This window comes from Danio rerio, chromosome 17, assembly GCF_052040795.2.
Source record: "Danio rerio strain M-AB ecotype USA chromosome 17, GRCz13ab, whole genome shotgun sequence".
In the NCBI taxonomy this organism is placed as follows: Eukaryota; Metazoa; Chordata; class Actinopteri; order Cypriniformes; family Danionidae; genus Danio; species Danio rerio.
The window spans coordinates 56968309-56980407 of record NC_141037.1 but is presented as its reverse complement, the minus strand read 5'-3'; the positions used below and the strand labels follow the sequence as shown (position 1 = coordinate 56980407).

Below are 12099 nucleotides of genomic sequence, written 5' to 3'. Positions count from 1 at the left end.
TCAAACAAAAGAATAGTGAAATATGAACACAATGATCATCCCTGTGGCTTGTACAGCACCTCTCATCAGTTTGAATACAGTAACTTTTGCTTAGATTATGGTGGAGACATTTGTCTTTTTTCCTGTGATTACAGACATGTGCAGGAACCACCAAAATTAATTACAGCACGCTAGACCACTCAGAACCTAAAAGGTACACTTTCAAATTTGAGTTCTTAAAAAAAAATACAAAAAGCGCCTCTTTTTTTAGGTGTTTATTATAACACAGACGACATATACAGATATTTTAAACACTTTTAATAGTGTTTTATGAAAATTCAAAGGGTTTTCTTTAAAATGATACTAAATTTTTGCATTTACACCTCTGCATGTGGATTTGGGAAGCTTTTAAATTTGGGTAGGCGAAATCCAGGCGGAAATCCCAACATAGCAGCAGAGTTTTACTGGTTAAACAGACCCTCTAGTTTTTCACGATTTCGTGATTGCTGATCCTGAAAAAAAATCAACAAAGTCGCACATTTTTTTTTTTATTCCTGCAAAATTCTTGAAATGCAAAATAATCGCAAAAAAATAAATAATCTCATAAAACATCCAATTTCAAACCATATAACCACATTATATTTATTTCAGTTTGCAATTAGTTGTTTTACGTGACTTAAGGACACTGCGTATGCAGCACAGGCGATGTGTTATGGCCCGTTTCCACTGAGTGGAACGGTACGGGTCGGTACAGGTCACCTTTATTAGGCTTGTGTTTCAACTCCCAAAAGGGTACCAATAGTACGCGCTGGTGATGTGTCTCTGTCAACAAATAACGTTCAGCTGCACCTCTCACTCCAGCTTTTGGTAGCCTTTTGTTCTGCTAGGTACCCTTTGCAAAGGGTACCCAAAAAGTGGTACGGTACGGTTTGCTTTTTGGTACCTTTTGACGGTGGAAACAACCATAAAAGCTTACTGAATAATCTCGTTTTTCGATTTGTGATAAGATTATTTTGCTGACCCCATTGGCAGATTATTTAGCTTGATTTAAGGAAAAACTCACTTCATTTTGGCAAATTATTTCTGAAAAACAAAACAATATGTTTTGCTTGTCTAGAAAATGCTTCTTGATTTAAGAACTTTTAGATATTTGGACTAAAAACAGGGCAAAAAATCTAAGTAAGAAAAGCATTTTTTGCAGATGTATGGCTGGTATTATGATGTGGTCAAATCGATAAATTATTTTGTTCATTTTTTTTTTCCATGCTGTTGACGAGAGAAAACAAATTCTGTGAATGGCCACCACAAAATCAGTAATTTTTGTCACAAAAAATCCCCCAAACTATCATAAAAAACTAGGGGCTCTGATAAATATTCATGAACATTCCAAATGTGGTCAAATATGTCCAGAGCTTCTGATTCCAGGGCTGATTTCTGTGATTATAAATGAGTGATAAAACCATTTCTGCATAAATCTTTGCACTTGTTTATACATCAGAGCAAAATTTAACTTATTGAATCAACACACTCTATCTATGGTTTCTTTATCAGTTTATCTGGATTATAAGGATGAAGGCACTGATTAAAAGCATGGCTTTAACACTCACAGATACAGATGAAAGCATGCGGTGTATCAAATATAAAAAGAGTTTGACTAATAGGTGATTGAAATGTCATCTGAAATCTGTCATGAGTTGATTTTTCTTTTGACGTTTTCAACAGTAAACATTGCCTGATTGTCATTGATTTCAATTAAAGCAACTGAAGAAATATACAGTGAATAGGCCAGTGGTAAGAGACTGTGTGATGTGTTGCAGGTGACCACAGTCGACCGGTTCCAGGGTCAGCAGAACGACTACATCATCCTCTCACTCGTCCGCACTAAAGCTGTGGGACATCTGAGGTGAGCACTTCCTTCTGCTACTGAATCTACTGAACTGAGCCATTTAAAGCCATTTCAGTTTCAGCCTGTTTAAAAGTGCTGGATGAGTGTTTTTGACTCTTCTAAAACATAAAAATATCATAATATGTTTACGTATAATTAGGGCTGCAACAACCAATCGGTTAAATTGATAAAAATTAATTACTAAAAGGCGAGGCAGTAGCGCAGTAGGTAGTGCTGTCGCCTCACAGCAAGAAGGTCGCTGGTTCAAACCTCGGCTCAGTTGGCGTTTCTGTGTGGAGTTTGCATGTTCTCCCTGATTTCGCATGGGTTTCCTCCGGGTGCTCCGGTTTCCCCCACAGTCCAACAACATGTGGTGCAAGTGAATTGGGTAGGCTAAATTGTCCGTAGTTTATGAGTGTGTGTGTAGATGTTTCCCAGAGATGGGTTGCGGCTGGAAGGGCATCCGCTGCGTAAAAACTTGCTAAATAAGTAGACGGTTCATTCCGCTGTGGCGACCCCGGATTAATAAAGCGACTAAGTCGACAAGAATAATTACTAACAGCGTTGGCAACGTTGGCGTTGGCAACGAATTTCGTAAACGATTCGTAGTGTCGCACAACACGGGGACGCTTGATTATTAAAAAAACACATTAGTTGAGCGCGGAGCGGAGTGAACACGGTCTTTCTCCGGCACTTATATAGAGTTTGGCACCTCATAGACAGGGATGAGGAGGAAGGGAGTTCAACAGCAGGTAAATCTCTACAGAATCCTACTTTAGTTCCATTTTGAAGTACCGTAAAGTCCCTGGTGCTGATGTATTACTTGTTATCCTGCTTGAAAAGCATGACAAGTTAGCGTTAGCTCGTTTACCTTTACTGAAAAAATCAAACTGAGCTTTGGCGCGGTGTCTGGTGCTGAGGCAGAGAGAGTTAGCGCTGAGCAGAGCTCTCAGTAAGGGACCGTCGCATAAGTGCTTCTTTATTTCATTCGTTTTTTATTTTCGACAACAAAACCAACTCAACCCCTCTGAGAAAGACGTGTTATATTATCACAATTATTCAGCGTTTTAACCACCGAATGCTTAATTTATGTTTTAGACATGTAAACACACACACGCACTAGTAAAACAAAACATTTAGAGTTTGTTAAACACGCAAGGAAGTCTAACAATCCATTCAAATATAATTAGCCGATGTGTTTTATTCGTATCAGATACACATTACACACAGTAAAAGTAACTGAAGTTGAATCTACTCTTCTCTAAGTTCACCAGCCACTTACTTGCATGTATTTGGGGAGTAACGGGTGAATTTACGTGCTGAATCCTGCGTGTTCTGCTTTTATGAATGAGGCATGCGTGCGGCCGCATGTAAACATGTTGACGACCATCTCGCGTTATAGATCACGATCGCTTCCACGTTTATGTGAACTGGTAAAACTTCTGTTAGAGATTATATCTCATTAAGATTATTTTTCCTACCCAATTCACAAATAATTTAACTTGCTTTAAACAAACAATCACTTAATTTTGAGGTGTTTTTTTTTTCAGAAGACATAATTTATGCTATTTTTATGTGTCTAGTATGTCTTGATCTTGATTTAAAAATGTTTAGATATTTGGATTGAAAACAGGACAAAACTGCTTAGTTTTTTATTTTATTATTATTAGTAGTAGTAGTAGCTCAGGGATGAGCATTTTCTTTCTTTTTTTATCCGATTCATCGATTAATCGAAAAAATAATTAACAGATTAATCGATTTTTAAAATAATCGTTAGTTGCAGCCCTACATATAATTATATGAAATTCCATTGGTAACACTTTAAATTAACAGTCCATTAGGTAATGTATTTACTAGCTTGAACAATTAATAATACATTTATGACAGTATTTATTCATTTTTGTTAATGTCATTTAAGTTAAAGTTAGTTCATGTTAACTGCAATAACTAGTGGTAACAAGCACAACTAATGCATTAGTATATTTCCTTTATTTAGCCAGGAGATCACATTGAGACAGTACTGTCTCTTCTTCCAGTGACACCTGGTCAAGATGGCAGGCAGCACATAAAGTTTCATATAAACAATAATAAACAATACCACAAAATTACTAAATCACTGTTTAAAAAAACATCAGCTCATAAAAAACAATTACAGGTGTCCTTTAAGATGTTGTATGAAAGATGTTTAAAAGTACTCGGAGTCGGAAGTGTGTCAAGATTGGGCTGTTTTTGCAGGTCATTCCAAGCCCTGGGAGCGTAAACGGAAAAAGCACGTTTGCCAAGTTCTGATAGTACTTATTATTAGTAAATGATAGGGATGTAACGGTATTGTAAATACCGTCATACCGCAATATTAATTTTTTTCGATATTACCGTGGTCGCATGACTCGGTACAACTATAGGTCTTCTGAGAAAATTTGCTCAGGCGAAGCAAGCGAACGGGAGGTAGCGAAAACTACAATTACCATCAGCCCATGCTTGACCATCATCCCTTGCGGTCTGTTGTCGCTACAGTTCCAGTAATGCGGAAATGGAGTGTGCTGCAAGAAGCGGGGATAAAAAAAGAGCTGTAAATGATCGAACCTAAGCGGGTGTTTTTTGCCGCGCGCGTACTGAATAGCGGTGTTGTCACGCGCGTAATGTAAAGCGGGGAGGGAGGGTTGAGCGCGCATACTCAAGAGCGGTGTTGTCGCACGCCTACTGAAGGGCGGGACGGAGGGTGTGTCGCGTCGCGGGGGCACTTTTGATCATTTTGGAAGGGAACTTTCTATCCAAGACTAAAAAGGACATGTGCACTGCACAGGTTGAGCACTGTGTGTGCACGTGCCTGCAAGTTGGGGAATACGACTAATAACAGTCATGGGGACTGCAGAAACACAGCACACTGTTCAGATTGATGCAGACATGAGATCTCTATCTCACTCATGGCTTGTCCCCTCAAGTGGTGGAAAGACAATGCACAACGTTACCCACTGCTGTCAACCTGGGCCAAGTCATATCTCTCTGTCCCAGAATCCTCAGTCCCAAATGAGAGGTTTTTTTCTGTTGCAGGGGACATTGTAAATGCCCAGAGATCCCAGCTTTCACCAGATTATATTTATATGATAATTTTCCTTTAAACCCATCTCTAAGTGAGTGAGTGATTAAATGTTAAATGTGATGAGTTTTCAACAATACTAAATTGAAACTTTATTTTTTTACATGGTTTAATATTTTTTTGTTATTAAAATTGAAGTTCCTGTTTCAAAGCTTACAGATAGATGGCTAATTTGTATGTCATTGACACTTTTGGCACTTTTTTGGAGTTTTTTCATAAGTTTTGTTTTTTACTGTAAATGATTCAATAAATACCGTACCGTGACATTCATACCAAGGTATTACCGTACCGTGAAATTCTGATACCGTTACATCCCTAGTAAATGAGGAACTGTGATTAATTAATGGCTTACAAGATTATTGACACTTAGTTGATCTTAGTAAATACATTAACTAATGGACCATTATTCTAAAGTGTTACCATTCCAATGCTTAGGGGGAAAAATATGCTAATTACTGCAGAAATATTAAATATTACCACAAAATTCAAAATAAAGTTGGACAAGTTTTATTAAACAAAAATAAATGTAATTGATTTTTATGAACAACGAGGGTACTTTACAGGTGAACGCCCCTTTTTGACCACAAGTATGATTCACAAATAAGGATCGCTTGTGTCAAAACTTGTACCAAAAGAGTATTTGATAAGTGATTCCTTTGGAAGTAGGTGGTAAATGGTATTTTCTCTTTCTCTCTCTCTGCTGTTTGCTCTTCACACAGGGACGTGCGGCGTCTGGTTGTGGCCATGTCTCGCGCTAGGCTCGGCCTCTACATATTCGCTCGAGTTTCTCTCTTCCAGAACTGCTATGAGCTGACGCCAGCCTTCAGCCAGCTGACCGCTCGCCCTCTGCATCTGCACATCCGGCCTCATGAATACTACACCTCTGTGAGTCACGCATGCTCTTCACTGCGAAAATGCTCTGATTGCAAACCACTTGCAGTAGACTCCATCTGTGCAGTCCAGTTTTTTTAGTGGTCTTTTTTTTCCTATTATTTATTTTGCCCTATTAGTGGGTCATGTGACATGAACCAAGCTAGCCAGCTTCAAGCAGAATCACAACATTCAGTGCTTAAAGGAAATCCTTTGAAATGTGCATTTTTATTTAATGAATGACGTAATCTCAATTGAAACATGAAGAGAGGGTGGGACCTAGTGTAGCTCCTCCCCTTTATAAAGATCAGCCAATAGTGTTTTGTTTTCCCACAGCTCTGATAGTGAGAGTGTTTCAGCTCAAGTGCATCAAATGAGAAGTGTTTTAAAGGGGGCGGAGCATGTCAGATGCTACAGAGCATTTGATTGGTCAGAAGATTTGATGAGAAACTGAAGCATGAGGTGACGTGAATGAAACCATTTAGGAGCCGTTTACCATTGGTCCGTTTTGGAGGAAGTGACAAACTGCAAGGTTTATATGTTTATGTCAGTTTTTTATCTTCTAAACTCGAATGTTGTCACTGATTTGAGGCTCACTAGCTTATAGATATCCTGGAAACTATCAATACTATAATTTATTGAGACCTTTAAGCTTTAACCCTTTATATGGAACTCATTGAAATACTGAACACTATTAAAAAACACTGGATTGCTACTGTGTGATATAAGAAAATGTCTTAGATAATTTTCAAATAGTTTCCAGAACTGTTGTACACTATAGATGCTGAATAATGTTAGCCGAATAGATGCGCCACTCAATATGAGCCCGAAAAAAATGTTGCCCTGCATCTTACTGACTAGAAGTGTCCAGCGCGCAGGTTTTACTCCTTCCATCTGTAGCGGCTGAGTGTTGTAAAGCAGATTTCACAACAGACACGGACAAGCGATGCGCTATGAAACCCATTCATTTCAATGGCTTCAAAAGTGCCAAGCACACTGTATTTGATGCTATAGATCAGGGGTCACCAAGCTTGTTCCTGGAGGGCCGGTGTCCTGCAGATTTTAGCTCCAACCCTAATCAAACACACCTGGACAAGCTAATCAAGGTCTCACTAGGTATACTTGAAACATCCAGGCAGGTGTGTTGAGGCAAGTTGGAGCTAAACCCTGCAGGGACACCGGCCCTCCAGGACCGAGATTGATGACCCCTGCTATAGATGGTAAAAAATATTATTGAATAGATGTGTCACTCCAAATATAACCGAGTAACATTTTAGCCCTTTTGCTAGAAAAAAAAAAAAAACTAAATTTAGTTCTTTTTTTTTGTTCGAAAATGCAGTGAGTAGTGAGCTTTAGGCCAAATTTAACTGCTCTAAGAACCCCCTGTCCTTTCCTCTAGCTGAACATCTTTGCATTTGGCAAGATAGTAATGTTATTATTTATTATTGGGCATGCGCCAATTAAAAAAATATATATATATATATATTTTTTTTTTAATTAGATATTAGAAAAAAAAAAAAAGTTGTGCTGCACCTCACTGACCAGAAGTGTTCAGCATTTAGGTTTTACTCCTTCCAGGTGTAGTGACTGAGTCTTGTTAAGCAGATTTCACAGCAGACACAGAAAGCACCGCGCGATGAAACCCATCTACTTAATGGCTTCAAACGTGCTGACCAAACTGTTGTACACTATAGATGCTGAATAATGTCAACTAAATTGATGCATCACTTCATATATAACTAAGTAGTAGTAATAATAATAATAATAATCTCAGCCCTATTGGTAGGGAAAAAAACTAAATCCTGTCATCTTTTTTGTGTGAAAATGCACTGAATAGTGCATATTGCACTGCTCTGAGAACTTGGTGTTCCTTCCTCTAGCTGAACATCTTTGCATTTAGCTAGATAGTAATGTTATTATTTATTATTGGGCATGCACCAAATTTTCAGACACTGATAAAGAAAAAAATGGAGAAAAATATGGAAAAAAAGTTGTGCTGCACCTCACTGACCAGAAGTGTTCAGCGCGCAGGTTTTACTCCTTCAAGGTGTAGTGACTGAGTGTTCTGAAGCAGATTTCACAGCAGACACAGAAAGCACCGCGCTGTGAAACCCATTCATTTCAATGGCTTTAAACGTGCTGACCAAACTGTTGTACACTATAGATGCTGAATAATGTCAACTAAATTGATGCATCACTTCAAATATAACTAAGTAGTAGTAATAATAATAATAATAATAATAATCTCAGCCCTATTGGTAGAAAGAAAAATAAATAAATCCTGTCATCTTTTTTTTGTATGAAAATGCACTGAATAGTGCCATATTGCACTGCTCTGAGAACTCTGTGTCTCTTCCTGTAGCTGAACATCATTGCATTTGGTAAGATAGTAATGTTATTATTTATTATTGGGCATGCACCAAATTTTCAACCACTGAAATGGCATTGCTGAAAAAGAAAAAGTGTTCAATGTTCAAGTCTTTTGTGTTGTCTCAAGTGTGTTTTAAGTGCAAATTCAGATTTATTTATACCTGATCTTAGCTGTTTTTCACCACATATTAACACTTTTGGAAACTTAATCAGTTACTCAGCAAACAGTTGCTTCTGTCCTGCTGGGTAGATCACTATGGGCTACAGTTCACGTGTGCATCTCACCTCACTGACACATACAGTAGAAGATTCATTCTAATTAGATCTTTTAACAAATTACACCTTGTTTTTATTTTGTTTTATTTTCGTTTTATTTGTTTTTATTTCGTCTGTATTGGTTGCATTTTGGTCATAGTTTGTCATTTTAAAGATTTTTGTTTAGTTTTCCATCAGTGGAAAAAAATGGCATTGACAGGAAATGTTAATGTTAATAAAATATGGCTTTTTCATCAGTATAATTTTTTATTAACTTTAAAAAGTCCTGTAGAATTGCTTAATTTATTTAAAAAATAATGAATTATTACAGTGCATGTTTGGTTTAGGTTTTCAGCCAAGTGCATTGAGTATTTTCGGTTTCAGCCTAGAATTTTTATTACGCTGCATGCCTGTTTATTGTTAAGTGTAATTCAGTCTTTGTGTCATCACATTTCTGTCATTATTGAACGGCTGATGTCGGTCAGTTTTCTCTCCGCCTCACGCTACTGAATCAGAGTCTTGTGTTCCAGTCATTTGTGTGTTTCTGTAGGAATGTGCTGAAGTTTCTCTCTCTCTTTCTCTATGCAGACCGAGGCTCGATCGTCCCAGCCGGATCAGGTGGTCAAGGACATGCCGGAGATGGCCAACCTGGTCTACAACATGTACATGCACATGATGCAGAGCACACAGCAGTACAGACAAGTGAGTGTGCTCAACTTTTAAGACTCTTCTCAGAAGAGTTGTCTTTTATAAAGCATAAATGGATGTCACTTGGTTTAACCCTTGTGTACTGTTCAAATTGACTACCCTTTCGTTATGTTTGGGGCTATTTTTGCCCCATTGACTTCCATTATAATCAGATTTTTTGATTGCAAAGTCATGACAGCATATAATCATGCATTCTTGACTGTTGGTGTTTTCCCCTGTTGGGAAGAGGGACAATTTCAGTATAGATAGGTACTGAATTCCAGTATCGTGACAACCCTAAAGTGCATACACACAAACACACACAAACACTATACTCCATAAAACCATCTACTCTTAAGCCAGAAATTAAGCTTTTTTTGCACTGCAACTGATGATCAACAGTAGAAGTGACTGATTGTACCTCTTACCCACAGGGAAAACCACCAACAATCAAGAATGCATGATTGCACTGTATGCTGTCTTGACTTTACAATCCAAAAATGTGATTATAATGGAAGTCAATGGGGCAAAAACTGCCCTGAACATAACAAAAGGGGAGTCGGTTTGTCCAGAGTGTATTGAGCTTTTGAAAATGTTCAAAGCATTTCCCAATATGTGTTTAAAAATAAGATGTGTCCCCAAATACATCCCAATTGCTGAAACCGAGAAAGTTGTGGCCAAAATTAGACTCGGCATCACCCCAGAGTGGATGAACACATCCCCAACATGACAGAGGGGTTAAAGCAGTAAATGTGAGGCTATAAGGCAAAAATAGGAACTGATGATGTTTGACTGATCTGACTGTCTGTGTTTGAGCAGCAGCAGCAGCGGCTCCTGGATCCTCCTCGTCAGGTGCTCAAACCACAGGGGAAGACAGCGGTGATGGAGCAGGAGGAGAAGGACACCACAGCGACAACAGAGGAGAAGAAGAACACCACAGCGACAACAGAGGAGAAGAAGAACACCACAGCGACAACAGAGGAGGAGAAGAACACCACAGCAGCAAAGGAGGAGAAGAGCACCACTGGGACAGAGGAGAAGATGATCACCACAGCAGCTGAAGAGGAGCAGAAGAACACCAAGGCTACAGAGGAGGAGCCGATGATCACAACAACAACAGAGGAGCAGCAGAAGATCTCCACAGCGACAGAGGAGGAGCCGATGATCGTCACGGAGGAGGAGGAGGAGGAGCAGGAGCATGTGAAGATGCCTGAGCATCCGGGCCGAGACAGCGACAGTGGAGACAGCGAAGAGGACGAGCAGGAGTAAACACAGCCGTCCCACACCCGCTGCACATCATTACTGATCACCAATCACCTTTTGTAAGAGGAGTTTTGTAATAAATGGAGTTAAACCACACTCTTTAGCTTGTGCTTTTGATTTATTTCTCAAATCCACCAGCTAGTTTCTTTCCTGAGAGAGCCTGCTTTTATCATTTGACATAATCTGTCTTTCTAAAGGCTGATTTATACTTGTGTGTCAAGCGCACACGCATGGTCGGCGCAGCCTTCATTCGGTTGCATAGCCCTCCACTGTGGCTGACGCACACCTCTCAAAAACGACGCGCAAGCTCTGTGATTGGACGACTTGGTAGTGGTGACCAATGTGGGCGGTGCTGAGAGCCGTTTACCTGATGGAGCGAGTGTTTAAAGTGTCGAGTTCTGTGTAGGAGCTCCAGATGTTTTGTGTTCACTTTTTGATTAAAGTTGTTGCACATCCGCCGGTTCCCGCCTCTAAATGAGCGAGTTTGAGCTACTTGTATATTAAGGTAGCATTCAGAAAAAACAAAACGCCAGCGAACACCTACTGCCAGCTAGTGTTTAGGCAAGTTATTGTATAACGATGGTTTGCTCTGTAGACTATCGAGAAAATATATAGCTTAAAGGGGGTAATAATTTTGTCCCTAAAATGGTGTTTAAAAAATTAAAAACTACTTTTATTCTAGCCGAAATAAAACAAATAAGAACTTCTCCAGAAGAAAAAAATATTGTTAGACATACTGTGAAAATTCCCTTGCTCTGCTCTGAAATATTTTTTAAAAAGAAGACAAAAATTCAAAGGTGGGCTAATAATTCTGACTTCAACTGTATATAAATAAATAAATAAATATATATATATATATCCCTGCTGAAAAATCCAGCTTAAACCAGCCTAGGCTGGTTGGCTGGTTTTAGCTGGTCAACCAGCCTGGTTTTAGATGGGTTTTGGCCATTTCCAGCCTGGTCTTAGCTGGTCAGGCTGGAAAATGACCAGCCAAATCCAGCTAAAACCAACTTGACCAGCCTGGTTTAAGCTGGACATAGCTGGTTTTGGCTGGACTACCAGCTTGACTGACCAGCTAAGACCAGGCTGGAAATGGCTGGAAACCAGCCTGGAAGTGGCCAAAACCCCTCTAAAACCAGGCTGGTCGACCAGCTAAAACCAGCCAACCAGCCTAGGCTGGTTTAAGCTGGATTTTTCAGCAGGGATATATATATATATATACAACAGTTCTGTCTGGTTCTCGAATCTGATTGGCTGATAGCCGTGATATATTTAAGTAATATCAGCACCTGTACAGCCTCTTTACCCTTTGTGTATTACTCCGCCCACATACAGCCAGCAAATAGCAGACACTACAGATCTAAAGTTTAAAAGATGCTTGCTCAGCTGTTTAACTGTCAGCTTATGATTTGAATCCAAGGCGGAAGAAAGTAGTTCCTCGTACATAAGGGTTTTTCAGACTCTCCATGTTTGATTTTGTTTTTATATACACAATTATGCCGTCAAACTGTTGTATAAACGCAATATCACACGAGTAGCAGTGCGATATGGCTGTATATCGGCACTGGTGGCAAGTGGTGCTCGCTGCAGAGCCATTTGGGCAGAGCTGAGCTCCAGCGAGGGGGAGCTTGAGCTTGAGCTCCACCTTTTTTGCACTTCTTCTACGAGTGATGTCACTGGGGGTAGGGTTAGG

The 12099-nt window shown here is 39.4% G+C and overlaps 2 protein-coding genes across 3 annotated transcripts in view; one reads left to right on the top strand and one right to left on the bottom strand.

Moving 5' to 3' along the window:
* Positions 1-10502, top strand: part of aqr (aquarius intron-binding spliceosomal factor) — a 90646-nt gene extending 80144 nt beyond the window's left edge. Inside the window, 4 exon segments of one of the 2 annotated variants that reach the window (NM_200464.3) lie at positions 1797-1882; positions 5681-5846; positions 9045-9158; positions 9963-10502. In NM_200464.3, the coding sequence (NP_956758.3) occupies positions 1797-1882; positions 5681-5846; positions 9045-9158; positions 9963-10412 (816 nt within the window). In that variant the 3' untranslated portion in view covers positions 10413-10502. 2 annotated transcript variants of the gene reach the window in all.
* Positions 1-12099, bottom strand: part of zc2hc1c (zinc finger, C2HC-type containing 1C) — an 835825-nt gene that overhangs the window by 15676 nt on the left and 808050 nt on the right. The gene's annotated exons all lie outside the window — the stretch shown is intronic.